Source organism: Emydura macquarii, unplaced genomic scaffold (genome assembly GCF_026122565.2).
Source record: "Emydura macquarii macquarii isolate MOO-44397 ecotype Brisbane River unplaced genomic scaffold, CSIRO-AGI_Emac_v2 contig_1146, whole genome shotgun sequence".
Lineage (NCBI taxonomy): Eukaryota > Metazoa > Chordata > Testudines > Chelidae > Emydura > Emydura macquarii.
The window spans coordinates 9274704-9302056 of record NW_027131283.1 but is presented as its reverse complement, the minus strand read 5'-3'; the positions used below and the strand labels follow the sequence as shown (position 1 = coordinate 9302056).

The following is a 27353-nucleotide window of genomic DNA, read 5'->3' as shown; positions in this document are numbered from 1 at the left end:
CTCAGGCTGAAGATGCAATAAGGCCCCGATCTGTCAAATACTTGCATATATGCTTAATTTTATTACTGAGAATAGTCCCATTAAAATCATGTGTATAAGTCTTTATGGAATTAGGCCCTAAACCTGGAAAGTTAAGATAAAGTGCTTTTGAGTTCATCTCGGAACCAAACATATACTCTGGATTTTTATAGGTTTGTTCATCGGTAAATGTAAAAACCTATTGAAAGTTGATAGCTGAAGGATCAAGGTCATTAATTAATGTGTTAGATATATCTAGTAGCTAGCTTAATTATTATATGACAGTGGAATATGTAAACTACACCTAAAGAGTAGTCTTCATACAAGCACTCAGTCTTGGCCTACCTATGCTCTCATTGGAGTCAATGGTAAAATCCCTATTGACATCAGTGGGAGCAGATTTAGGCCATTGCTGAGAGTTTTTTGAAAATCCCAGCCAAACGGCCTAATTCCATCTTCACCCACGTGCAAATGCACTGAAATCAGATGGGAGTCAGTGGATACATATGGAGAGTAGTATTTGTACCAAAGTGCCTGTGTATCATGATTTTACAAGTAAGAGATGTAAACAAATTAAGTTTTAATTTTCCTTTTTTTTCTTCTTCTGTTCTCCTAACAGGAATTTACACAGTGTTGATACAAATGGGTTGGTACAAAAGGCATTAAATGCCTCAAATGTCTATGAAAATATTGCCACTTATATTGAGGAAGCTAATGAAACTGCATTACTAGCATTAAATACTACACACAGAATCAGTGATGTAAGTAACTTTCATAATGCTTATGTCTATTTTGCAGTGAATCAGGGCCCCAGAATGATGTTCTAAGACTTTGAGCTCCTGGGTGTGAAGTAAAACCTAGCTCATCATCATTTGTCAATGTAGCACTTTTTGCAAGAATAAGAGCTTTATCCCATGTTCCCAATCCAATTCCAAATTGGTTAATTACTTCTGCTATCCCAAGTTTCCCCTGTAGTTATTAAAGGATTACAGTGATGTTTTTCACTTCCGTTCTAAACTGTTGTGTAGTGTTGCTATGTGCTGTTAAATGGCTGCCATGTTTTGCTCCCCGAGTGGCTGTATCTCAGAAGTGGTTGAAGTGATAGATCAGAAGTGATACAGAAGGTGGCATTGATTAGACTCTGACCCCAGTTTGGCAAAGCTGATTAAGCATATGCTGGATGTCGAGCATGTACATAGTGCCATCCCTTATAAACAAAGCTCTTAACCCTGAGCTTATGTCCCATTGACTTCAAGGGTAAAGTGTTTTGTTGAATCAGGGCCTATTATCCTAGCATTGATTCTCATACAGTCACTTAAACACTCTTAAACTAATGTTTACTTGCTTTACTGATGTGAAAAGGAATCTAAGTTGGTATAACTTGCCTGCCAGAGAGTCAGAAGAAAGCATATATTCAAGTAGTGTTCACCCTACTTTATAATTTACGTCAACTTACATAGCACTACTGAATTTGGCCCAAATAGTTTGTAAGACATTATTAAATATCAGTTACCTCAAGTAAAATAGTTTTTAATATGCACGTTTTACATTGGATTGGCCCCATGAGCTATCTAGTACATGATTTCAATGGGAAGTCCAGGGGCCTCACTTAGCCCAGCTAGAAAAACTGTACAAAAAGAACAACTTGGCTGAAAATTAGATTTGACATCTGAGCTGCCATACATGTTTGTGCCATATTTGAAATCAGACTTAGTAATGCTACTATTGTTATTTTACAGCATCATAGGTATTTTACAGCATCATAGGCACAGTGCTTTACAAAACATATAGGAGGACTCTGTCCCTGCCCAGAAGAGCTTACAAATTCATCCTTCAATACAATAAGCTGACCACCTATTTCTCATCCAAGGACCCCATCCTCTGGTCAATGAGTCTCCTAGGAGAGACTACCATAGGTGTCATGCCTGGGGAGCCTAACTTTGGAGAGGGAATAAGCAGATCATGAAGCAGATCCCCAAGCCCTGCTTATAAGAGCAAGCATTTTCTTATCTTAGAAGATTCGCCTTTTAGGCCTCACTCTTTTTGACCCAATTTTGCTCCCATTGAAGCCAATGAGACTTTTGTCATCAACGTCGATGAAAGCAAGTTCCAGAACCAGAAAGCATATTAGGCATCTTTTATTTATCTCATAGCTTGCTCCATTCTTCCTCCCTGCCAAGGGATGATCTCTTTAGTGGGGAGCTGATGATGGCTGCTTCTTCCTTCTCAGGGATAGTGTCCTGCAAGCTGAGTAGCATGAATATCGGCTAGTCCACATCTGAGTTGCCTAATATAAATGACTTATATGCTATGCTGTGAATTTGTTGTTCAGTTCCCCAGTCTGGAGGAAATACATTTCTTTAAACTTCAGTTGCAGCCTATAGAAAATTTGCGTTTGAGCCAAATTTCTAATACAAACACTTACCTTTTACTTTAGCAGAGAAAATGGAACAGCAACAATTTTGTAGTTTGTGCCTGCGTGAAATATTATGTCATCTAAAAGCAGACACAGTAAAGAGATACATTTCATCAAGCAGATTCTGACTCTCTTTTTTAAATGAATTTGTAGGCTGTGGTTGGAATTGACACTCAGATCATTTACCATAAAGATGAAAGTGAAAGGCTCCTCAATCAAGCCAAGGAACTACAAGAGATGGCAGATGCTAGTAAATATTCATCCTTCCTACTGGGTTTGCTACTTCGTCAGTAATACCATAGCTTTGTATATGAAAAGAGATTTGAAAAGTATATCATTAAGGAGGAAATGCTGCTGCAACAGAATAATATATTGATCAAAGTTAGAATCCAAACTGTTAGAAAAGGAAAATGTATAGTTTGAATAGCTAGTGTGGTGCCAAGCTGCTGAGAGTTTTCTTTTATTTACAGTGGGCACATTTACAGGTGTATTGAAAGCTTAAGGGTCTGATCTTGCAAACATTTATGCGTTTGAGTAACTTTACTCATCTGAGTAATCTCACTGAGGTCAACACATTCCTTTACTCAGATGCATAAGTGAATGCAGGATTGGGCATTACAAATCTAGTTAAGAATAAAATAAGATTTAAAAGATTCTGGCATTTTCTTCACTGAAAATATTGGAATTTCTATAAAACAAAGGAAATTACTGCTTTTATTTTTCAAGGCCTTTTGTTTTCCATAAAATCTTGCCTTGAAGTTTGGACTGTAATATATTATCACCTGTCCCAAGCAGTTACTGGCTACCAAAATTATTTCTGAGAGTTAATCATTGTTGAAGATAGAGAAGCAGCTTCCAGATTCTCTTGAGAAGACTCTTCCAGGAGAATATTAAGCATTAGCTGGAAGACTGCTTAGCAATTTAGATCACCTGAAGCCAACATCATTAGAATGCATTATATTAAAGTTGGTCAGGGTAAACACTATATTATCTAGTGTTTGTTAAATGCACAGCAATATATCTGTGCAGAATAGTAACAATAAAAACAAGATTTTTAAGTGCTCTTTGAAACCACAGAGTTCAATTTTTTCTTCTGTTCTGTCCTCACAGGTAATGATTTAACTGTTGCAGACACTAGTCACCGTATTGCTGAAACGATTGCCAGAAAGGATGCTCTGAAAAGCCGTTTGATGAAAGCCATGAAACAAATTCAATCAACAGAGCAAGGTTGCCAGATAAATATACCAACTTTATATTTACAATCTGACTATAAAATTTATACTAGACATCCCCGCCCTGGTTAGCCCAAACAGTATTTGACTGAATCTTTAAAATTAAGATTTCATAAACAAGTCTGCCTTTACCTATTCAAAATGTAGGAAAGATTCCTGGAACTTCCCAATGAAGGGAGAAAATCAAGATAACCTGTAGTAAGACACACTGTATTGCTGCTGTGAATGGTCTTAGCCACGGTGACAGAGCACATAATGTACACTCATAACTACGCTCAATGACATCTCATTAGTTATCAAATTTTGTCACAAGTCATTTAGGCAAAGCCAGAAACTGTTCACAAGGAATGCTGAGCACTTTTTGTCTCCCCAAATTGCAATTATGATGCTATAAAATTTGACATGGTGAGACATTTTAGTTCTTTCTTTTTTGTTTATTATTTTTAAAGAAAATAAGAATGTGAAGACCTTCCTTATTAACAACAGCAATGCAACAGCTCATTGTTCAGTGTACATGATGAGATAACATATCCTGTCATCTGAAGCTGCAAAAACTTGTCTTGGCCCCAGGTTACTAAAGATTGCCCTCCATCACATTATTCTTGACTTTATTTCAGATTGGATAATCCATTAATTTGTAGACCTATTGCACTGATAATCAAAATTTAATTCAAATGTAGATTGCATTTGGCAGATTGAATGTTTTGATAGGTTGCCACTAACAAATTTATGACTAAGTATGTGCGCCCTTAATTCTTGAAATAAATAGAGGTCATGAGCATTCCATTAGGTATTTCCATCTATACTTCACTGTGTCCTGAGTGCCATTTATGTCCCAAGTGGAGATGGTCAAGAATTTTTCATCTAAACCTTTTTTTTCAATGAAAAATAATTTTTTTGACTAGAAGTATGTTGTCATATGAAAATGTTTGGTTTAGTTAATATTTTCAGGGTTTTTGTTTTTTAAGAAAACTGAAAGAATGCCAGTGGTCAAAACCCAAAATCTTTTCAGTTTTTGTTTTTCTACAGTAACCTGAAAACGTTCACCAAAAAAATAAAATTCACATTCTTTGACAATTTCACAGAAAATAAAATACTTTTGAATCCATTCTAGTCCTAAGGCCTTGGAAATCCCGGCCATTACAAACCCAACTCCATTGAAAAGCTTAAAATGTGACAGTCTTTACCAAGAGCAGCTGGTACATCTTAATCATTAATATAACAGCAAACAAGTGAAGGTTTTCAAATTCTCTATGCAATTTGAAAAAATAGCAAAACCAAGGTTTGTTTTTGACCTCTATGTGAGGAAGGCTCCAGCACGGTTGAAGCAAATCTCTCAATAATGTTATTTTCATTTTCTGAAGCATTAGTCAGAAGTAGCGTACTTTAATAGTGTTTATTACTGCTCGTTCTCTATTCATATTACAGGTAATATTAGGCAGCGTTTGGACCAATCTAAACTCATTACGCAAGAGGCTGTAAATACTACCTTGACAATAACCCAGACTTCTACCCCAATGGCTAAGAATCTGAAGAACTGGTCCAAGAACCTTCAGAACTTTAAGCATGATACAGTTGCTTATGATAGTGCTGTGGACTCCGCTGGGGATGCAGGTATTGTGACATGGCACTGAGACCCAGGGTTACTTGGTGTTACTATAGCAGGTATTCATTGCAAGCCCTGTGCTGTAAATGTAGATTGACAATTGTCACCATTGAATATGGCACGAGTTGCTTTCCCTGAGACTTCACAACATGTTATGTTACTACCTGCTCTAACTCCTGGATAACACATACTTGAAAATTACTCAAAAATGTTTTAGACTACTGGGGGCATGAGCATTTTCAAAAATGACTGAGGCACTTCAGAGGCTAAGTCTCACTGGAAGTCAATGAGCCTTTGGCTCCTAGGGACCTAATTCACTGTTGCAATGGAACATAGGCCCTTTCAAAAATTTTACCACTTGTTAAATACATATCGCTAATTATTATTATGGTGGTGGATGTGGTGGCAGTGATGGTAGTGGATAACTATTATTTTAGTGCTTAGAGGTCAAACATGAACAGGGCCTCATTGTGCTAGGCACAACAGACATAGAGAAGAAACAGTCCCTGCCTTGATAAGATTACAGTCTAAATCATTGGTTCCCAACCTGTGGCCCGCGGGCCAAAAGTGGCTGGCAGAAGGGAGCCACTGCCTAAAGACCCAGGCGGAGTGCGTTGCCACAGAGCTATAAGATGGGTGCAGGCTCCTTGCTGCAGCCAAGGGGACAGGAAATCAGCGCTCCATTCCCCCTGGCTGTATCAGGGAGCACGGCATAGGTGCTGGGGTCCCTGCTGGAGCCAGAGGCAGGAGAGATCAGTGTTCCCCTCCCCCGGCTCCAGCAGAGAGAAAAATACTCTGTCTGGGTCCCTAAGTGATGGGGTGCCTGCTGGAGCCAGAGGAAGAGGAGCACTGATCTTCTGTCCCCCTGGCTGCAGAAGGGAGCCACTGCCTCAGGACCCAGGTAGAGCACATGGGGCTACAGGACGCATGCACTTTCCCTGCTGCAGCCAGGGGGAAGGGAGATCAGCATGGAGGCAGCCTCCTCGTGGGCAAGGCAGGGGAGGGCTGCTGGCAGAGCAGCCAGAACCCACCATGCTTGAGGAGGGGTAGGACTCTAAAAATCAGTGCCTTCCGGTTTGGCCGTGACTTAGCTGCCAGGCCATGTGTTTCAGTGTGTAATGACAGTCACTCATCTACACTAATGCTTTTTCTGCGAGTTTGTGACATACTGTGAGTAATCTGTAGGTGTAAAATACTGAATGTAAAAATGAGCACAGCAGCATCAAAATGATTATTTTAAATATGTAGTGCTTTGCAGTCCTTAATGGTGTATACGTCAATACATTTTTTATGAGCTGATAGACTGGTGGCCCTTCAGGGTTGTAAAAATGATATTTGTGGTCCTCAAGTCAAAAAGTTTGGGAACCACTGGGCTAAATAAACAAGTAAGACAAAAGCTAGGAGAAAGGGATATAACGTATATGAGAGTTATCAATGGGATGGATAACTGGAAACATCATGTTAGTTCCCTAGTTTTGGGGGGGGATGTAGCGGGCTGTTAGAAAGGGAAGGGATCAGCTAAAGAGAAAGAAAAGAAGAAATGGAGAGAGACCATAGAAGGGAGGGAGGTAAAAGGGAGAGGGATAGGGAAAAAGGGAGGATAGATGGAGTGAGGCTGAGGTGAAAAGTGGGGGGAAATAGAAGAAGCAGCCACTTAGCCAGAGGAGAGAATATCTAGAGTAAAACTGCAGAAAGCAGTCTCAAAAGTCATCATCAGTGTCCAACTGTATCTACCACAGTTGCTTCTGTGTTGGCTACCAGCAGAGCCTTTGACTGGCTCTGCCCAGTAGTTTCTGCACAGACTTCCTGTGATATTCTGGGCAAATTACTTAGGCCCAGATCCTCAAAGGTGCTTAGGTGCCTAACTCCCATTGAAATAAATGGAAGCTAGACAACTCAATACCTTTTGAGTATCTGGGCCTCAATCTCTCTGTGTTTGTTTCCCTATGGGGAAAAATGGGGGTAGTACTTATCTAACTCATAGGTATCTTGTGAGGTTAAACTCATTGATGTTTGTAAAGCACTTTGAGAGGTTCCAAAAGAAGACATTACATAAGTGCAAAGCTGCTGTTGTTATTCATATTAGAATAGCACCTAGAGACTCCAAAAAATCTTATAATAGTAGTCACTGATCCTGCAAGCTGTTGCATACAAACAGATACCTGCATCTACATGGAGGCCCGGTGAAGTCAATGGGGCTCAATACACGAGCAGAGGTCCACCCACATGGAGCAGCTTGCAGGATCAGGACCTCTGCTTAAAAGAAGAAGCAATAGTTGGGTGATGCAAACAAATACTAGTGAGTGAGAAGAAGGGAATGCAAATGGAGTTCCACTGGTGCAAAAACAGTGTTACAAAGTGGGGAATTGGACTCTTAGTTTCCTTTCTAATTTCAGTGAAGAATCTGACAGAAGTCATCCCTCAGCTCCTGGATAAACTGCGTATAGTAGACCGAAAGTTGCCAGCAAACAACATTTCTGCCAGCATTCAACGGATCAGGGAGCTAATTGCTCAGACTAGAAGTGTAGCAAGCAAGGTAAAACACTTGGATCAGACATTCAGTTACTGGTGACAATGATCAAATGCATCTTACTAACAACTCCATTTCCCTGGGCTACATTCCAGGTCTGAACCTTGATGTTATGTTATCTCTCCCTAATAACTGGAGGAGCACAGTACAGTGGTAGCAATTAAAATATTGAAGTTGCTACAGGCAAATAATTAACATCACCATGATATTAATGGTAGAATATCATAAATATGCTGGTAATGTTAATTAAACAACATGATAATGGTGGCCACTGTAGCAGAATTATTTAAAGCTAAATGGTATTTACCATTAATTTATTATTCAACTGCCAACATTAATTACAAGCAGCAGCAACTGTGATCATTTCAATGACTACCATTGTGAGTTCACAATATTTCTTTTTATTAAATAAGGTCTTTTTCACCTAAGAAAATCCTTGCCCTGCTAATACCATGTTAACATTAATTGCAACAGCAAAAGTGTAAAGATTTTGCTGTCAAGTGCTTTATAACAGTGATGCTGAAAATGAAAATGATATATTCAGTTGCATTTGGTGGAACTCTGAGAAGTCAGTATAAGAATATATCTGTACAGTGTTGGAATATTCTGTCTGTGACAGGGTGCATCAGGTCTTTGTGGCCTCACTGCTCTGCTGCAACCTAACCCAGGAAACAATTCTCTGAGAGTAAAAAAGCAGCGAGTATTAGACCAGCCATTAGACCAGGGCCAGCCATTTGGGTAACCATTGAGATCTAGTCCTCCGGCAGCTAGAAGGGCTGGGGACCAGCAACAGCCGATCAAGGCCCATCAGGCTAAAATAAAAGGAGCTGTCTGCTGCTAGCAAAACAATTCCTGGCTGGAGCCAGTGAAGTGAGCAGGAATGCTCCCTAGGCCACAGCCAAAGCAACTAGTTCAGGCCAGGGCCCCAGGCCCATTTCTGGCCACAGTCAAGGGAAGGTGTGTGAGAGGAACCCTGCAGATTTAATTCTGGAGAAGGAATTAAGCCTCAGAAGGATTAAAAAAACCATCTGATTTATGATTGGTTCTGAAGGCAAGTAACTTCTATTTAAGTTTGTTGTACCCAGGAAGGGGTTTGAACTGTGTGACCAGGCCAGAGGGCCAAGCCATAGAAGACCCACAGAATCTAACTGTGGTGCAGGGAGCTGAAGAAAATGGTAGCACTGCACCCGGACACCAGGGTGTACTCAGATAAATAAGTGCAACCCACCATAAACATGGTACCAAAAATGGGATGCGAGGCCCTCGTCCCATCAAGGAGAGATGACATGGAATGATGCCTTCGCCCATCTCGAGCTGATGTCAGGTTATCCTGGCTCTACAAATGGAACAGTAGGGCCTCCAGCAGGGAACCAGAGAGGCCTAGTACATGCTGTCACACTGTCCACCTACATTGAACCATCTATATATATTTGGTCCAAAAAAACAAAACTCAGTCGATACCTATACAATATTTGACTGTTCCTTAAATATATTTTAGTTTTAAAACATACTGTTCTTCAAAATTTAAAAGCAGTGCTTTAAATATGTTTAAAGGTAACATAAATTAAAACGAACATTGTTGGCCTGATTAGCCTCTCATTTATACCAGTTTTACACTAGTATAATTCCATTGACTTCAATGGGATTACTCCTGATTTAAACCAGTGAAAGTGAGAGGAGAATTGGGTCTATTTCCAAAGCAAAGAAATAAATTTTGGGGAAAGAATTTTAAAAAATATACAAGAAGTTTGTTGTGTACGGTATAATATTGGATTCAACAAGACACTGAAGCATATGCTTAAGTCCCATTGAAGCTCAGTTAAAGTTAATCATGTGCATTGCTGAATAGGGCCTTCAATGAAAGTGAAGAAAAAACTGATACCATTTCATCATTATGTTTCCCGTTATCTTTTTACAGTGTGCTGCATTGATTTAGGTTGCTATGAACAAACATACAATCAATGCCAATTCCATTCCTGTCATTATTAGTCAAAGAAGCGGTTGAGGGAATATGTTTGCAAATTTCCCCATAGCAGTGTCTCAGAACAGAAATAACATATCTAACTTTGTACGTTTGCCATTTCAGGTTCAAGTCTCTATGAAGTTTGAAGGCAGATCAGCTGTGGAAATCAATTCAAAGACCAGCCTGAGTGACTTAAAGGCTTTTACCTCCATCAGCTTGTACATGAAACTTCAAAAAGACCACCCACAGCTGGCAGCATCTCCAGATAGATTTGTTCTGTATCTTGGAAACAAAAATGTAAGAGAATAATCTAATTAATTTTATTCTGGGGGGAGGGGGAAAGACGGGAGTGGAAATAAGTGTGTGGATTTTTCAGCAACATTTCTCTATTTTCTACCATCAGTAATTTCCACAATAATATTTTACTGATGCTGGTCATTGGTTAGTGACGTGCAGTGAACTAGTGAATCCAAGACATCCTTTCCTTACACTTGTTCTCTCTCTCCAATAAAGTATTCTATCCAAGTAACAAATTACATTGCCCGGTGCACTGTGATACAGAGACTCGCTGCTGTAAACTAAACTTGCCATCCACACTCAACTGCTATTGAACTGCTCTGAAGCAATTACTGCTGTCTGCCGGGCTTTTGTGGGTCACATGTAATCAACACTGTACTGCTGACAGTGTAGATTTCAAGTCTCACAGTTCAAAGGTCTTAGAGATAAGAATTTTTCTTTGCCTGTGGCATGTGCTGCTGCTACTGAATACCCTCCACATATCTACTTTTGAACATTTAAAAGGGCTTGCACTCTCATTATCAAAAACTGTTGTGAAGCAACTGTATTAAATTTTTACTGGTAGAGAAAAACAAAAAACACACGTCTCTCACAAACTATGTGCAGTCTGGGCCGGCTCCTAGTTTGAAAAGAGAAAGTCAGGGGCTTTTCTTTTAAATCTTTTATTTTATAAAGGAATTTCTATGTACAGTGCATGTAAATTAAGAAATTCTCCACTGAGAGAAGATCTGATTATGGTGCATCATATCTATGCCCTTGGACAAGCCTTTGTTGCCATTTCCTATGTTGATACTGCCTAGTAAACAGTAGGCACATGCAAAAGCATTGATAGATTTTAGTCAGAAAATTTCTTAGAAATATTTGACTGGCAATTACTTCATCCAAAATGTATTTGAAGTCATACACATGAAGTTTTGTCCTGTACAGTACTGTCTGCCGAAACAGTGTAACTAGTGGACTATGTGCTTTCGTTTATTAATTGTACATGAATATTTTCTTTTGTCTAAAACTATCTAATATTTATTAGCTTTTTTGGATCAAGGGTGAATAAAGTAGCCTTGACATCCCAACTCATTGGTCTTTTAGGGAAAAGATTATGTGGGTCTTGCGATTAAGAATGATAACCTAGTGTATATCTATAATCTGGGAGGACGAGATGTGGAAATACCACTGGACTCCAAGCCACTCAGCTCTTGGCCTGCTTACTTCAGTATCGTAAAAGTTGAGAGGTAAAGTGTTTATGTGGTTCTGCTCTATTTCTTATGAAATCACTTTGGTTTGAGAATTTCACAAGTGGACAAGTAAAACTCACCAGTAGCTGTTCACTATTTAACCTTAACTATGGGATGATGACAAGGCTGATTAGTTGAATCTTTAACAAACTGATGAGAGAGCCATCCCTGCCAATCTTGTTCAGAATTCCATGGGAATAAGGATCTCTTGAAAAACTACAACATCATGAGTTAAGAACCCTTTTTTGATTATTTTCACTCCTATATATCATTCGTGTTAAAACTTTAAATACCTCCCTTGCATTTGATTACCAAAACACAGTAAAGGCTGGGAAGAGTTTTTAAATCAATAGCAGGAGAAAAGAGAAGTTACTCACAATAATGTAGGGTGCCCACCTCAGGCTAGAGTGACTTTAAAAAGATTTTCTTGCTTTGTGTGGACAAAATGGCAGCCTGGAAATATATTTTTGGTGGAAAAGTGAAAAAAGACTAGAAAACAGAAATGTCTCCGCCACAGTTAATGCCTTTTCTTCAGCTCTCTCTGATCCTACACCTTATCCAAATATTTGCCCCAAGTACTCCAGAAAAAACAACAGGGCCTGAATCTCTTCTTCACCATTTATCCACCAGTGCAACTTCAGTGGAACAACTCATTGACACAAGCCTAAGGGTCTGATCCTGCTTCCATTGGCGTCAGTAGAAATTCCCATTGACTCCAAGGGGGCAGACTCATAACTTAAGTGGAAGGAGAATCCACTCCAATCTCTGTAGTGTCTCTCTCTCTTTGGTCCTAGCCAGAACACCAGATGGGCGACTCTTTTCTGGTGAGGAAAACACTTACAATAAAACAACCAAAAAAAACTTATTAAAAAAATTGTCTTTTCCTGTTTCTTATATCTAAACGTCAAGCTAAAGATATGACTATGCAGCCCTCTTTTTCTCCAAATTCCTTCAACAGGGTGGGAAAGCATGGCAAAATATTTCTAACTGTGCCCAGCCCTAGCAGCACAGCTGAAGAAAAATTCATCAAAAAAGGAGAGGTGCCTGGTACTGACTCCCTTTTGGATTTGGAGCCGAAAAATACTGTCTTCTATGTTGGTGGAGTCCCTCCAAATTTTAAGGTAGCTCAAATAACTATTGTTTATATTTTCCAACATAAATACATCAAATAAATCAATTAAATCAATCCCATGTTACTAGGACTTCATTTACAAACTTGTCATTAATGGAAAGGATTGGTTACTGGAAACATCCTTATTAAATCACATACCACATTATGATTCTTCAACAAGTTCCCTGGAATCTGCAGCACTGACCAAGGTCAATGCTATTATCCATATAGCATGTCCAACAAGAGGAAGCTGATCAGAATAATCTTGGCTATAGTAAAATGTTTCTGACGTGTAATTAGAGAAAAAATAGTTATTGTTCTAGATGGATACCTAGTAGCCCAACTGAACAATGCATGCTTTCTGCTATACTCTGTCAGCACTGAGACTTTGATGTTTAGAAAATGTTTTTTCCAACTAACTTTCACAGAGGTAGCAAACAATTTATGGTTAATATTAAGAACATCTGGACATCTGGACCATGAGTTCTACAGGGTGCCAAGTTTGGGCATAGAGACTTTCCTCTATGAGGGCTGTTTGATGGTCTATTTGAAATGCAATAATGGCCTCAGTCTAGTTCCTAGTGAACAGGTAGGCATGTCTCCAAAACCCGTTAAAATCAGCATTAATTGGCATATCAGTTTGGTTTTTTCCATAGCCATATTAGGTCCTCATTAGGATTTAGTAATTCTGTTGAGCCATCTCTGTTGCAGAGATTTACATCCTTGAATAAATATTTACTGATAAAGATGTTAAAGAATGATACCTTAATAATTCAAGCCCTAGTAGTTGTTAGTAAATATAAATCATCCTGGTAGCAGTCACCCTATCTAGCAGTCAACGGTGAATTATTATAGCCCTGAACAATCTCCTTTGCATGACTGCAGGATATTCTGAACCATTTGAATTTTAGACTACTGACCCAAGGGAAGTGAGCAGATCATCAAGATGGCCCAATCTGAGCACTTGTCTACATTTACCTCGGCGATTCGGTGGCAGTCGACCAGAGTTTCACAAACTACGCAAAAAACTTGCGTAACTCCCATCGACTTCTGTGCTTTTGTTCTCTTCAATGCGCTGCGCTACTTGAGGAGGTTGTCTTAATATGTCGATTTCTGGATCGACTGAGCAGGTCGTCACTGACCACTCAGTTGATCCAGCTAAGTCGATCTGAGGGCGGAGAATTTGCCACCATCAGTGAAGACATAGCCTGAGTTGTCAAGGAATAAGACCAAAGATCAGAATTTAATAGAATTGCAGAGTTGAAAAAAAGCAAATGGTCCAAATATGTTATCATCTGAAGAGATTCATAGCATCATTTGTTAAACAGATGGGTTTTTTCTCCCTTAGCAATGGAGGACCTCCTATTTTCATTTGTTTAATTTACCAACTTATTTCCTGCAGTCAAGTGGTTTTGCTTCCCTATTATGCATTTTTATAATTTTACTACTCAGCTATTATAATTTTCATACTTGAAACTATTTACCAGAATACTATAGTATAAAAAGAAAACAAACAAAGAAGAATCACTTTCCAAAGCAAAGCAGAAAGATGCAGTGCAACAGATGAGAGTTCTGATTTAGTTTTACTGCTGCAGGTAACCATCATATTGTCTACATCTTTATATTTCTTTTTTCATTAGAAAATTATAAGCAAAATGAAAGCAATGAAAACGTTACAGACAATGACAGCTATTAGAAGAAGATAATGTGCTGATGAAATGTTTGCTGCTGCTATGCCTATTCTACAGAGCAGAGTTTTTTAATACTGGAAAAGTGCAGCATTAACTCTTTCAACTTTACTCTTTCATTGTATTTTTAAATCACTTGATTTTTCCCTTTCACTAACAAGGCAATTTTGACTCAATTTTCAGTGAACATTGCTGAAACAAGCACACCATCCTGTTAGTTATTTAAAATAATTTCTGCTGGACTTTAGCTACTGGCAAAGACAAGTTCCATGAATATGAGAAAATCTACTAGAGTTCACATACTCTCTTTTCCTTTGTTGTGGTATGAAATGGCCTTTAATGCACAAAGAGATGTCAAAAAATGAACATAAAATACTGGGGGGGATATTTCCATTCAGATTGTTATGAAAATGTTGTTCTTTGGCTATCAGAGAGACAAGATGGATGAGGTAATATCTTTGATTGGACCAACTTCTGTTGGTGAAAGAGACAAGCTTTCAAGCTACACAGAGTTCTTCTTTAGGTCTTTGGATAATAAATTGTGTAATTTGACTAAGAAAGTTCTGGGATTAGTCATAAAATCATTATAGCATCACATAGCGCCAAGACCCAATCTAATCTAGATCTAACTCTCTTCTTTTGTCCCTTGTCTTTAAAAACTATGATGAAAGTTCTCATTTGTAGTAGTCCTATCTAAACATTTGTTCTCTTCAGCAGTTATTCATTACTCCTTTGCAGACCACATCATAACTACCTATCCCCAGGCTTGGACACATCGCTTCCCATATCTGGGTCACTAACATTAAGAGGGGTGTTAACAGGCCACTTCACCTTGAATGGTCTCTTGAAATATGTGTTAACTACTTATGCTAAACAATCTGTTTCATCTTATATGAGTACCTTTCCCAGACTTGAAGAAGAGTTCTGTGTAAGCTCGAAAGCTTGTCTCTCGCACCAACAGAAGCTGGTCCAATAAAAGATATTACCTTATCCACTTTGTTTCTAACACTAGGAGCATCAAGATAAAATTGACCTCAGGAACAAATGAATTTGGCATCCCTGAATAAAATACATATCCTGACTTTGGCCTTTGTTTCCTTCCCTGCACAGCTCCCTCCCAGTTTGAACCTGCCTGGCTTCATTGGCTGCTTGGAACTGGGCACTCTGAATGATGATATCATCAGTTTATACAATTTCAAGCACATTTACAATATGAACACCACCACATCGCCACCTTGTGCCAGGTAGAGGAAAATTCAACTGTGACAGTGACATGTCATTAGCCTGAAGTGTTTGTGGAACAGAATGGTTGAAAGCACATGTTTTTGTGCTACTTCAGTCTCTTCATTTTAGAGAAAAATCTCAGGATAATATTAACTTGACCTTTCCTGAATAAACCTCACCACTTTAAACTGTTGTTCACACCAACTGTTTTGGTCTGTTCTATGAGTGTACATTTTTTTTTGTTTTCCATGTTCACAAATTGCCCCAAATAGCTTATTCATTCCTCTAACACAGAACCATTGTGCCGTATGCTCCTGAATTATTCGGTAAAAATTCTTCTGATGAAGGATACTTAAGTCCTTTGCAGAGAGAATGAGAAATGTTCCACTTAAAGTAAAGGGAAACTGTAAAGTTAATTTACCATGAATATTTATGGGAGGTTTCTTCATGCAGTAGTCAGGAACTGTAGTTTTGTGTTGCATTTTGATGTATAGCTATAAGATCAGAGAGGAAGAAACTCTGGTATTGTTGGAAATTAATACAGGAGTTAATAAAACTGAATAGAGCAACTAGAGTATAGGATTTCCCTCCTCCTCTCTCTTCCCCCCCCCCCCCATCTCTCTTATAGAGAGCAGGTGCTGTGAGTGGAAAGCCCAGTTCATCACATTTCTATAACAGTGTATGAAGGGTACATCCCTGGCATAACTCAGGACCCAATCTGTCTTCAATTAAAGTTCATGGAGGATTCCCATTGACTTCTACGGGAGTTGGATAATCCTTAAAAAGAAAACCTCTGCCTATAATCAGGAAGGTCTGTGGTCCTAACACCTGTCCATAAATGAACCTAAAAACTTTCCAGCTCATGACATACAACTATAAAAAAACTGGGCATGTTTAGTCTTGAGAAGAAGACTGGTAGAAAGAAGAGGGTAGGGGACACCCTTCAAATATGATAAGGGCTGTTATAAAGAGGATTGGTGATCAATTGTTCTCCATGTCCACTAGAGGTAGGATAAGTAGTAATTGGCTTAATCTGCAGCAAGGGAGTTTTAGGTTAGATATTAGGAAAAACTTCCCAACTGTAAGGATAGTTAAGATCTGGAATAGGTTTCCAAGGGAGGTTGTGGAATCCTCATCACTGAAAATTTTTAGGAACAGGTTAAACAAACATTTTTCAGGCATAGTCTAGGTTTACTTCATCTTACATCAGTGCAGGGGGTCTGGATAAGATGACTTCTCACCATCCTTTCCACACTTAAATTTCTATTACTCTGTGCCACAAAACAAACACATGACTTCATGGTAAGGGAGACTGATATATTATCAAAGCCCTAAATAATTTTTCAGGGAAAGTTCTCAGGCAACAGTAAAAAAAAAGGCAGACGCCTAAGGTCTCATCCTCCCAGGGATAAATAAAAGTAACTAGGGTAACTATTCCAAGAAAGTGTCCTAAACTTTGATGCCAAAATGAGAACAACCCCTGGATCTTTAGTATAATGTCATAATGCTAAGAATGCTCTGAGATGGTCTTTGATTTTTGCTTGCTTCTGTGTTCTTTTCCATGCTAGGAATAAGTTGGCCTTCACTCAAAGCCGAGCTGTGAGCTATTTCTTTGATGGTTCTGGCTATGCTTTGGTAAAGAACATTGAGAGAAGGGGAAGGTTCAGCCAAGTGACTCGTTTTGACATAGAAGTTCGAACACCAACAGACAATGGACTAATTCTCCTAATGGTCAATGGAGTGAGTATAAAATTCTGTTCTCATACCGTCCCCTGTTTCTCTTGTGCCTATTCTGCACAGTTATTGTGCGATACCCCAAATAGTGATGATTTTAAATTTCATTATGGAAGAGAAAGTTCCCTTCTGCACACATTTCATGAGGGACCTGAAGTACTGGGTACAAAGCCTCTACTAATGTCTGATTTATTGCAACTGGACCTAATTCTGCTCCCATAGTGTCATAATCAGAACTTCAATGGAGTTACAGTAACATGAAACCACTTAAAGTGAGAAGATAATCAGGCCCAGTACTTTTACTTTTATTTAAACTTGAATACACTGTCAGTTCTATCAAATGTTACTGTATAATAGTTGATGTGAAGTTCTATAATATTGTCTTCTGGTGTGTAGATGGCTGAACTGTGTTCTACAATTCAAGAGACATGGTGGGTGAGGTAATATCTTTAATTGAACCAATACAGTTAGTTACTATTGTAACTTGGAGTTAGAGATTAGCCTAAATCAAAATGGTGGATCCAAGCACCCCCAAATTTTCAGAAGTTTAAGAGTGGCCCCTACCTCTAAAATGGTCTGAACAAAAAATCCACACCCAAACATCCTCAAGCTTTACAAAATTTTGAATATCAACTCAGACTTGTATCTCGGGGCATCTCTTCCTCAAACTTTCAAGCCAAGTCTGGGTTAAAATAATTTAATAAAGCAACAGAAAAAAAATTATTGTGTAGATATGGCAAAAATATCAAGAAAGTAGAACAGTTCACCTACCTGAGCAGAACCATATTGGCTAACAGAGATCTCGAGAAAGAAGCGGTATTATCTCAGTGCTAATATATGGCTGTGAGAATTGGAGATCTACCAAAATGTTAGATAGAAAAGTAGATGTTTTACAAAATAAGTGACCACAAAAGATTATGGGCATCAGTTGGAAAGATTTTGTCACCAATGACAGTTCTGAGAAATCACCAACCAGCAGCCCATTTCCTCTAGAATCAGAAGGAAGTGCAGGACATATTTGGGACATGTACTCCAGATGCCAACACACAGACTCCCACATGAAGCTGTCAAGTGGAAACTAGCTGGTGTGAGGAAACAAGGGCACCCAAGGGCAACCGTAAGAAGAACTCTTAGTGGGGAGGGCAGAGCAGTCTATCTCAACATCAGAGAACCAGATGCAAGCAGCAGCAAATTACAGAAAGTAATGGAAAAGACTGGATTCCATCCTGTATGCCAATATTGGCTCAGGAAGGATGTAAAATTGTATGTTGATACAGTATGTGCACAGATTTCACTGCAATTAATTCATTCCACTCTCATTAAAATTGCTCTACACATCTGAACACCACCACTAACCTCAGCTTTAAGCAGCAGTTGCTACACACAAACTCTTTTGTAGTGGATCAGTAATTGGCTTCTTCTGTGCAGAAATTCCCAGAATTGCGTCTGAATTCTATATACTTTGTACGTATGTACTATATCATGGAAATGATAGTCTTATAAGACATAAACATAAGACCAGTTCTGTTGATGGACATTTTTGGTTGGATTGTTCAAAACCAGCTACCACTGTTACGTTTTATACGATTCCCAATCTTTTTGGCTCAAGGGTGACAGATATCATTTTTACAACCCTGAAGGGCCACCAGTCTCCACCAGCAAGCCCCCCACCTTCCCGCAGCCAGATGGAAGGAGATCAGTGAGAAGGCTGCCTCCATGCTGATCTCCCCTCCCCCTGGCTGCAGCAGGGAAACTGCATGTGTCCTGTAGCTCCATGTGCTCTACCTGGGTCTCTAGGCAGTGGCTCCCTTCTGCAGCCAGGGGGAAAGGAGTGCTGAGCTCCCCTCCCCCTGGCTCCAGCAGGGACCCCAGCACCTATGGACCCAGGCAGAGCACTTTGCCATGCTCCCTGCTACAGCCAGGGGGAAGGGATCACTGATCTCCCATTCCTTTGGCTGCAGCAAGGAACCTACACCCATCTTTTAGCCTCGTGGAAACGTGCTTTGCCTGGGTCCTTAGTCAGCGGCTTCCTTCTGCAGCCAGCAAGAGTGAAGTGATGGGCCACTTTGAAAGCACCCACAGGCCACTTTTGGTTCCTGGGCCACAGGTCGGGAATCACTGTTCTATGTGAACACAGCTCATAAATGTGCAAAAAAATGTAATTCTTTTTACTTTATTTACAAGTTTGGCCTGTTCCTTTTGTAGTGTTTTCTGAGGTTTAGCACTCTCATGTCTCCATTAGAGACTATAGTATTAATGTTAGAAAAATATACAAATAAACTTCCAGCCAGATCCCAGCTGCTGTAAATTGGTCCACTGTACTCCCTTAAACTTATATACAAGTTTATCAAACTAAGTCTATGCCACAGAACTTGAATTCAAGGATAATTTGATTTCCTAGTCCTCCTGTATCCTGGTGTTTCTCTCTCCCTTAAGTGCTCCCCAGCTTTTTTCCCTGAAAAATTCACTATCCTAATGATTTCTCTGAGTTCTGCTCCTGCTTACAAAGTTTTGTATGCAGCGTTGGTATCGCTGTGTTGGTCCCAGGATATTAGAGAGACAAGATGTGTGAGGTAATATCTTTTATTGAATCAACTTCTGTTGGTGAGAGAAACAAGCCTTCATGCTCACTGTATGTAATCTCAAAAGTTTGTCTCTCTCACCAACAGAAGTTGGTTCAGTAAAAGATATTACCTCAATCATTTTGTCTCTATAAAGTTTTGGTTATCCAGCCGCAGAATAGAAATCATACCATGTGGCATAAGTGACCAATGACACAGCCTGAAAACCTAATTCAGAATACTGAATAAATATCTGCTTCAAACAGTAGCTCACCAAAATTCCAATTCAGTGCTATTTATCAATTTATGAATAAAAAATAAATTCAGGAAAATTATGATAATTTTGCAAATAGTTTAAAAAGGCCATTTTCAATTAATAAATAGTTCATAATGAATAGTTTAACCATCTCTTATCATATTATATATCCATCTCTATATTGCTATCATTAGAGTGATGTCTACATACTTGCCTTTAATGCTGTTTGTTTTGTACAGAGTATGTTCTTCAGTCTAGTAATGCAGAATGGATTTCTGTATCTGCGCTATGACTTTGGCTTCAGCACTCACTCCATGCTTCTTGAAGACTCGATGAAGAAGGCTCAGATAAATGATGCAAAATTCCATGAGGTAAAACTGATGTGGGAAGTATTTTCATTTAGCTAGCCACACCAAGAACAATAAGGCATAGTTTGAGGTTGCTCCTCTTCTAACTGAAGAACCAAAAGACGATGGGCCAGGTTTTATATAATACCAAATGTGTCAGTTTTGCCATAAAGTAACAAAGAATGTTGAGCAGAAAAAAGATACTAATGCTAAAAAGTATTAAAAGTCAAAGTAAAATTGTATATCCAGAGGAAAGCACTTCATTAATGTGGTTCTCTACAACCACAAATATGTGTCTTTTAACTCAACCAGTTTTAGCAGCTATTTTATCACAAAGTGTTGAATCTCCCATTTTGGTACAAAGTTAATTATTCAGATGAAAGTCAGTATTGGTCTTTGAACTGTAGACACTTGTTTAGGGATTTCAGCAATTCAGAAACTGACAGTATGCACCTGCACTGGGAGTACCAGAGAATTTGCTTCAAGTCATCATAGCTGTGAAAATGGTAGTAATAAATCTGAACTGTCAGGCATGATTCTTCTGTCACTTATATGGTGTAAATTGGGAGTCTGATTACTGATATCAGTTGAGGTATAGTGGTATTTAACTTATGTAAGTGACAGCAGAATTAAGGCCTAAATTTCAACAATAAAAATGGATTTAAAGACATATATCCAAATTTTCTACTAAATCAGTGGAAGTGATCGAATTTGGCCTCTGATTATTTTGACAAGCAAATGAAAGGTTTCTGTTTGTTTTTGGCCATTAGAGAAATCATTATGTAGAAATGACCTCACTACAAGTCATTGTTGTCAGCTCCCCACTGATTCACAAGTTTCTTTTTAGATGAATTAGAATAATTGTTAAATTTTAAAGATACAATAGACAATCATTACAGATTCCCTTTCATTAAAAATGCCAATTTGGCAAACCCACCATGATAACTTCTAAAAGACAATGTTTTTGAACAGTTGGAATTGAACTGTTCATTTTTTCTTTCAGATTTCTGTTATATATCACAATTCTAAGAAAATGATCTTGGTGGTGGACAGACGACATATAAAAAGTGTAGAAAATGAAAAGAAAGCAATGCCATTCACTGATATCTACATAGGAGGAGCTCCTTCTGAGATCTTGAAGTCCAGGTTTGTTGATAGTCCAGGTTCTATCAGTACTCATCTGATTGTTGGAATAAATGTTTAAAGAATGTTTAAAAATAAATGTTTAAAGAGTGTATGAAAACATAAATATGTACATTTTTAAAATGTTTAAAATGTTTAAAATGTTTTAAAATGTTTAAAAATAAATGTTTAAAGAGTGTATGAAAACATAAATATGTACATTTTTGTACACAGGAAAAGTTAATCCCCCTTCCTTTCAACAAGTGTTCTTCTTTGAGCAAAATGCCTTTAGCTTATGAATACAGGCATTATATCTCTCTGTCAATCACTTTTTCAGATAAAGGGATTTTTTTCCACTATAAACCTTAGTTCATATCAGTCTCTATTTGTGGGCTCAAATGTAGCTGGCCTTGTATCAATGTGCAGAGATGGGACAGGAGAGCCCAGGGAGCCTTCTCTTTCCCCTCAAGCCATGGACAAAAGTCAAGCATAATCCCATTAGGGAGTACAGGTCCTACTTTCTAAAATGGGGAGGAATAGGAGCGTGAACACTTCCTGCTCCTAATTCAGCATCAGCCAGAAGATCTGGTTAGATGAATAAAGTAGTACACAGCCCACTGGAATGGTGGCAGCGCTGCAACTGCATTATTACACTTCCCATTATAAGATTCTATTTTCAGTTACTTATAACTTCACCAGACTTTCATCATGCGGTGTGGACATTTTCCATATTGGGTGTCCACCTCAGACTGATTTTTTTTTTTTTTTTTTAGTTATAGCCAAAAAGGATTCAGCCATTTCCTAGAATGAGGCTAAGGACAGGACCCCTGCCTTGTTCAGTGAACAGGATGGACCTGCTCTGGGGATTAATCAGGGCTGTGTTGTAAAGGGAAATGTTATCTGTAGGACCCCTGCCTCATTTGTTGCAGAAGTTGGAAGGTGTGTAGTGAATGAGGCAGAAGACTGAAAGAAAAGGATGGTCTCATGGCTAAGGCAGTTGAATGCTGCCCTGGAGAATTGGATTCTATCCCTGCTTCCACAGAATTGCCATGGCAATTGCTGGGCAAGTCATTTAAAGCAAACTTATCGCAGACAGTCATTAATTTATATTCATTCTCTGGGTGCGTGATCAGGGACGCTGAATTCTGACTTGCAGAAGTGTGGACCACTGTAATTGAAGTCAGTGGGAACTGTGCTCTGAATAAATGAAATGCTATATAAGGCTAAATGCTCTGAAAAACCTAGTTGTCTCAAATTGGGTGCCCAAATTTAGTGGATGTTTTCATCCTTAATCTTCTGTGCCTCAGTTCTGCATCTGTAAAATAGGGATAATATTATCCATCATCTCACAGGAGTGTTGTAAAGTAAATTAATTAATGTTTATGAAACACTCATACGATAGTGATGATCACCATAGAATGGTGAAAATTAATAATTTTACCTTCAGATCATGGTGTGAACAATGTGTAGTAAATGACTGGGGCCACCCACTAAACCAGTGTTTCTCAATTATATTTTGCCACAGCACCCTTGCGCGGCCATGCCATACCCTCCGCCGACAAGTCCAGGAAATCTTCCCCTTTTCGGTGGCGCAGTGTAGGCTGGTTTCGGCGGTGCGCTCTCTAAGCTGTTTTCCGCGGAACGATCACAGCTGTTCCGTGGCACCATCAGCTATTCGGCGGCATGATCACAGCTGTTCCGCAGCGCCATCAGCTGTTCGGCGGAGCGCTCGTGGCTTTTCGGTGGCGCACTGACAGCTGTTCGGTGGCGCGCTATTTCTGTTAATTTTGGCGGCGCGTTTCCCCTTTTTCGCGGAACCCTTCAACTCAGGGTTCCGCGGAACACTATTTGAGAAACACTGCACTAAACAGTGAGGAAAAAATAAAATAGTAAACAACTGCTCATTGAGTGAGCACAGTCTATTCTGTGCATCAAATGAGGCAGAATCCTGTGGAAAAAATAGTAATTAAAGATTCTCTCGCAATGCATACACACAAAGGGGCTGAATTAAGGTTGCACAGACAACATTAACTGTGGCATTTTCTATCTTTTAAGAGCTTGACTTTGCAAATTTATTAATGTTCTTTTAATGTAGGTTTTGTGTGTGTAAAATAAAACAATGAATGGTAGGAAGAAGGTATATTGGACATTTCTATTTACCTTTTCTCATAACATAAGAACAAAGGGACATCAAACAAAACTGAAAAGTAACAACTTTAAAACAGATGAAATACAGATCTACACAGTGAGTAATTAACCTGTGGAACTCATTGCCATATTGATATTATTGAAGCCAAGAGCCTAGCTGTGCTAAAACATAATTAGATATTTATGCAGAGAATGAGAACATCCACAATTATATTATGTAAGATAAAAATATAACGGACCAGATTCTCAGGTGCTGTAAAGTGATGTCGCTCCAGTGGAGTCAGTTGAACTACACTGATTTACATCAGACTAGCAGACTAGATAGAGCACTGCTCTGATTGGCATAGAAATTCTTATGTTCCAACAAAATATTCACCAACTATTCTAGCCAATATCTGAATTAAATCTTTATCTTCCATTGACATATACTTGATTTTCCTAGGCAGATTTACATTTGACTGAATTCATTAGTTTGCAACTAGCCAACAGACTTAAGGAAGTAATTTGATTTTCCTCCAAGGCAGTGTATTTTCACTCACTCCAGTAGCCGTTTCCTCTGACAGTTATCTTGTCTTCAAAGGAATGCATTGGGAATCACATTCATAAATTTTTTTCTCACACTTTTTTTTTTTTTTTTTGGTTAGGGATATTTAACTAAACAACTAGTTATCTGAAGTAACAAATCACTGGGACTGCTCACATGAATAAAAGTCAGGCTTCTTATTAACCTATTTATTAGGACTTGATCCAAGTCCCACTGAAGACAATGGGAGCTTTCCCTTTAGGTCAGTGGAGATTAGATCAGGCACTTAGTGTTTATCATTTAGAAAGTACACGTAATTTCTGATAACCATCCAGACTTGAGTTAGGCTGAACTTCCAGATCATATGAGATTTATTTGAACAAGTCAGTCTTTAGTTTAACTGGTGAAAGTTGATGGAGGTAATTCTGAAATACCACTATTATGTGCCACTAACTGAGCGTTTTCTAACATCTTTATGCAAATACCAACTGAAGTTCTGCTTTTATCCACAAATAAAGAGAGAAACAATAGTGAGGTGGTTAAGGCACTGGCCTGGGACTAACGAGATCCTGTTTCATTTTTTGGCTCCTCCACAGACTTTCTATGGGACCTTCAGCAAATCACCTCACTTTTTTTGTGCCTCAGCTACCCATCTGTCAAATAAGGATAATAATACTTTTCTATCTCAAAGAGGTGTTATGAGGATATATATTCATTGATGTATTTTAAGTGCTTAGGTACTATTATGATGAGCACAACCAAAAAACATATAAGTGTGCCAGAGAATAGTCCGTACATATTCTTATGCCAGCTATCTCAAATCTGACACTAAAATTATTACTGAAAGCCATATTCTGCTCTCATTTACCATCCTGAAACCATTTAATTAGAGACTCATGGGTGTAAGTGAGATCAGAATTTGGTCCCAAATTCGTTATCTCTGTTAGTATTATTTGTTATGCCGGTCGAGTCCTGTCTGTTTCCTGGGAGGAGGATGGAATTGCCTATAGGGGCAGTTCATAGAGGAAAAACTGAAACATAACTTTCATAGATTTGTTCAGAAGATAAAAATCAAAACCTGTATTTTTTTCATTCTTAATAATAGAAATCATACCACATCCTTTAATTTCAATTGGTATTTTAACCTTCTCAAGATTTCTCTGCATGATTTCTTCAGCATACTCACCAGTTTCCCCCCTTAACATTTATTAGTGTTTATGTATTTTGACCTTTCAGGATATAAAACATAGGGCAGTATTTCCTTTACCTAAAGAGTTGGGATTGGGATTTACTGGGGCAAGAAGTTAATGTTTTTCAAGTTTTCCGAATGCCTTGTACTAAAGGGGAAAAGTACATTTGTGAAGATTAGGGTTAGCTAATTGCAGTCTGTTTGATATTGTTTTCCAGCAATGTTAGCCCACACCTCACAGTAAATACTGGCTTTAAGGGCTGCATGAAGGGATTCCAGTTCCAAAAGAAGGATTTCAACTTGTTAGAGGAGCCAGGAACCCTGGGAATCAGCTATGGCTGTCCAGAAGAGTCACTTGTAAGTATAGCATCAGGCATGGGGCCATGGCAAACTCTTGGCTGTAGATGTGACCATCAACTTGACATTAATTACAATTAATGGGAAGGAGAGCTCTTCAACCCATGAGCTATAGTTAATTAATGGATTTTGATTTTTTTAATTGCATGCTGAAATATTTCCCAAATTGTATGCTGAATTGCAGTACAAAACAGTCATATTTTATCAGATATTTCAAAGATTGAGATGTCAGGATTCAGTGTGCAATACAATATGTGCTGTATTCTGAGGGCAGATAGTCCCTCTTTACTCCATTTTTGCTTCGTGAAGTAAAGGGAGTGCTTAGCAAAGGAGCAAAGAAAGCAAATATCAAAAAGAACAATAGAATGCTTACCCGTCAATGGTACCATATCAATGGAAGATTGATAGATGGGCAAATATTTCAAGGCTGATCCTGTTCATGCAGAAAAATTAAAGGGCATATTTTAACCCATTGTGGGCAAGGAGGTTTTCCCTCTCTGTGGCTTTTCTTCTTCTTGGATTGTTTCAGTAAGTAGATTGACAACCAAGTTTGAAACGTGTGATGTCACATGGCAGCCATTTCAACTTGTACATTAGAACCAATCAGAACAGACAAAAATGTCAAGGCATTTTCTGGCCAGAAAATCACTCAGGAGGCCACATAAAAACTCCAAAGGAGAAAAAATTGTTCTTGGAGTCTCTGGGCCAGTTCTCCCCTGGCTTTCACTAATACAACTCCAACCCCATCAAGCTTAATGGGATTGCACTTGTACAAATGACCCTCCATCTTACATCATTCTGGTCAATATAATAGAAACCTGATAAATCTAGATCATTTACATGGCATTGATCCTTCAAGTGGACCTCTGCACCCATGCAGAGCCCCAGTGAAATGAATGGGACTTTGTGCAGTTGCAGAAATCTGTGTTTGTGCAACTCATTACAGAATTAGGGTGGATATTACTCTATGCCAGAGGAATCTATAATTCTGTTACTCTTGTGGGTATTTATTTTCATATTTTCACTGAAAAACATCGATAGAGTCCTCATGGGATGGGGAATGTAGGCAAGGGAGGGAATCCCTGTGTTTATTCAGGGATTCATTCAATTTAGGTCTTGCGCTTCATTGAGTTCAATTGGCTTTGAATGAGGCCCTTAGTATCTGAAGAAATAAAGAACAATTTAAGTTACACAGTTTTTAAAAAGCTAACAGAATGTTAGGAACCATTAGAAAAGGGATAGATAATAAGACAGAAAACAACATAATGCCACTATATAAAATCAATTTTTCACCCATTATGTATTTAATGAGTATGTAATGAATACTGCATGCAGTTCTTGTCCCCCATCTCAAAAAACATATATTAGAACTGGAAAAGGTACCGAGAAGGCCAACAAAAATTATTAAGGGTATGGAATAGCTTACATATGAGGAAAGATTAAAAAAATGGGGACTTTTCAGTTTGGAAAAGAGACAACTAAGGGGGAATATGATAGAGGTCTATAAAATCATGAAAGGTGTGGAGAAAGTGAATAAAGAAGTGTTATCTACTCCTTCACATAACACAAGAATCAGGGTCACCCAATGAAATTAATAGGCAGCAGGGTTAAAACAAACAAAAGGAAGTACTTCTTCACACAGCGCACATCAACCTGTGGAACTCATTGCTAGCAGATTTTCTGAAGGCCAAAACTATAATGGGGTTCAAAAAATAATTAGATAATTTCATGGAAAATGGGTCCATCAATGGCTATTAGCCAAGATGGTCAGGGATGCAACCCCATGCTCTGTGGTGTCT

The 27353-nt window shown here is 38.7% G+C and overlaps 1 protein-coding gene across 2 annotated transcripts in view; it reads left to right on the top strand.

Moving 5' to 3' along the window:
* Positions 1-27353, top strand: part of LAMA4 (laminin subunit alpha 4) — a 128976-nt gene that overhangs the window by 80549 nt on the left and 21074 nt on the right. Inside the window, exons 14-26 of one of the 2 annotated variants that reach the window (XM_067546617.1) lie at positions 638-779; positions 2588-2708; positions 3545-3661; positions 5095-5280; positions 7669-7808; positions 9889-10062; positions 11149-11291; positions 12253-12415; positions 15204-15337; positions 16886-17057; positions 20108-20239; positions 21219-21361; positions 25416-25554. In XM_067546617.1, coding sequence (XP_067402718.1) covers positions 638-779; positions 2588-2708; positions 3545-3661; positions 5095-5280; positions 7669-7808; positions 9889-10062; positions 11149-11291; positions 12253-12415; positions 15204-15337; positions 16886-17057; positions 20108-20239; positions 21219-21361; positions 25416-25554 — 1906 coding nt within the window. The remainder of the gene's footprint in view (positions 1-637; positions 780-2587; positions 2709-3544; positions 3662-5094; positions 5281-7668; positions 7809-9888; positions 10063-11148; positions 11292-12252; positions 12416-15203; positions 15338-16885; positions 17058-20107; positions 20240-21218; positions 21362-25415; positions 25555-27353) is intronic. The other variant, XM_067546618.1, reaches the window with a different exon arrangement.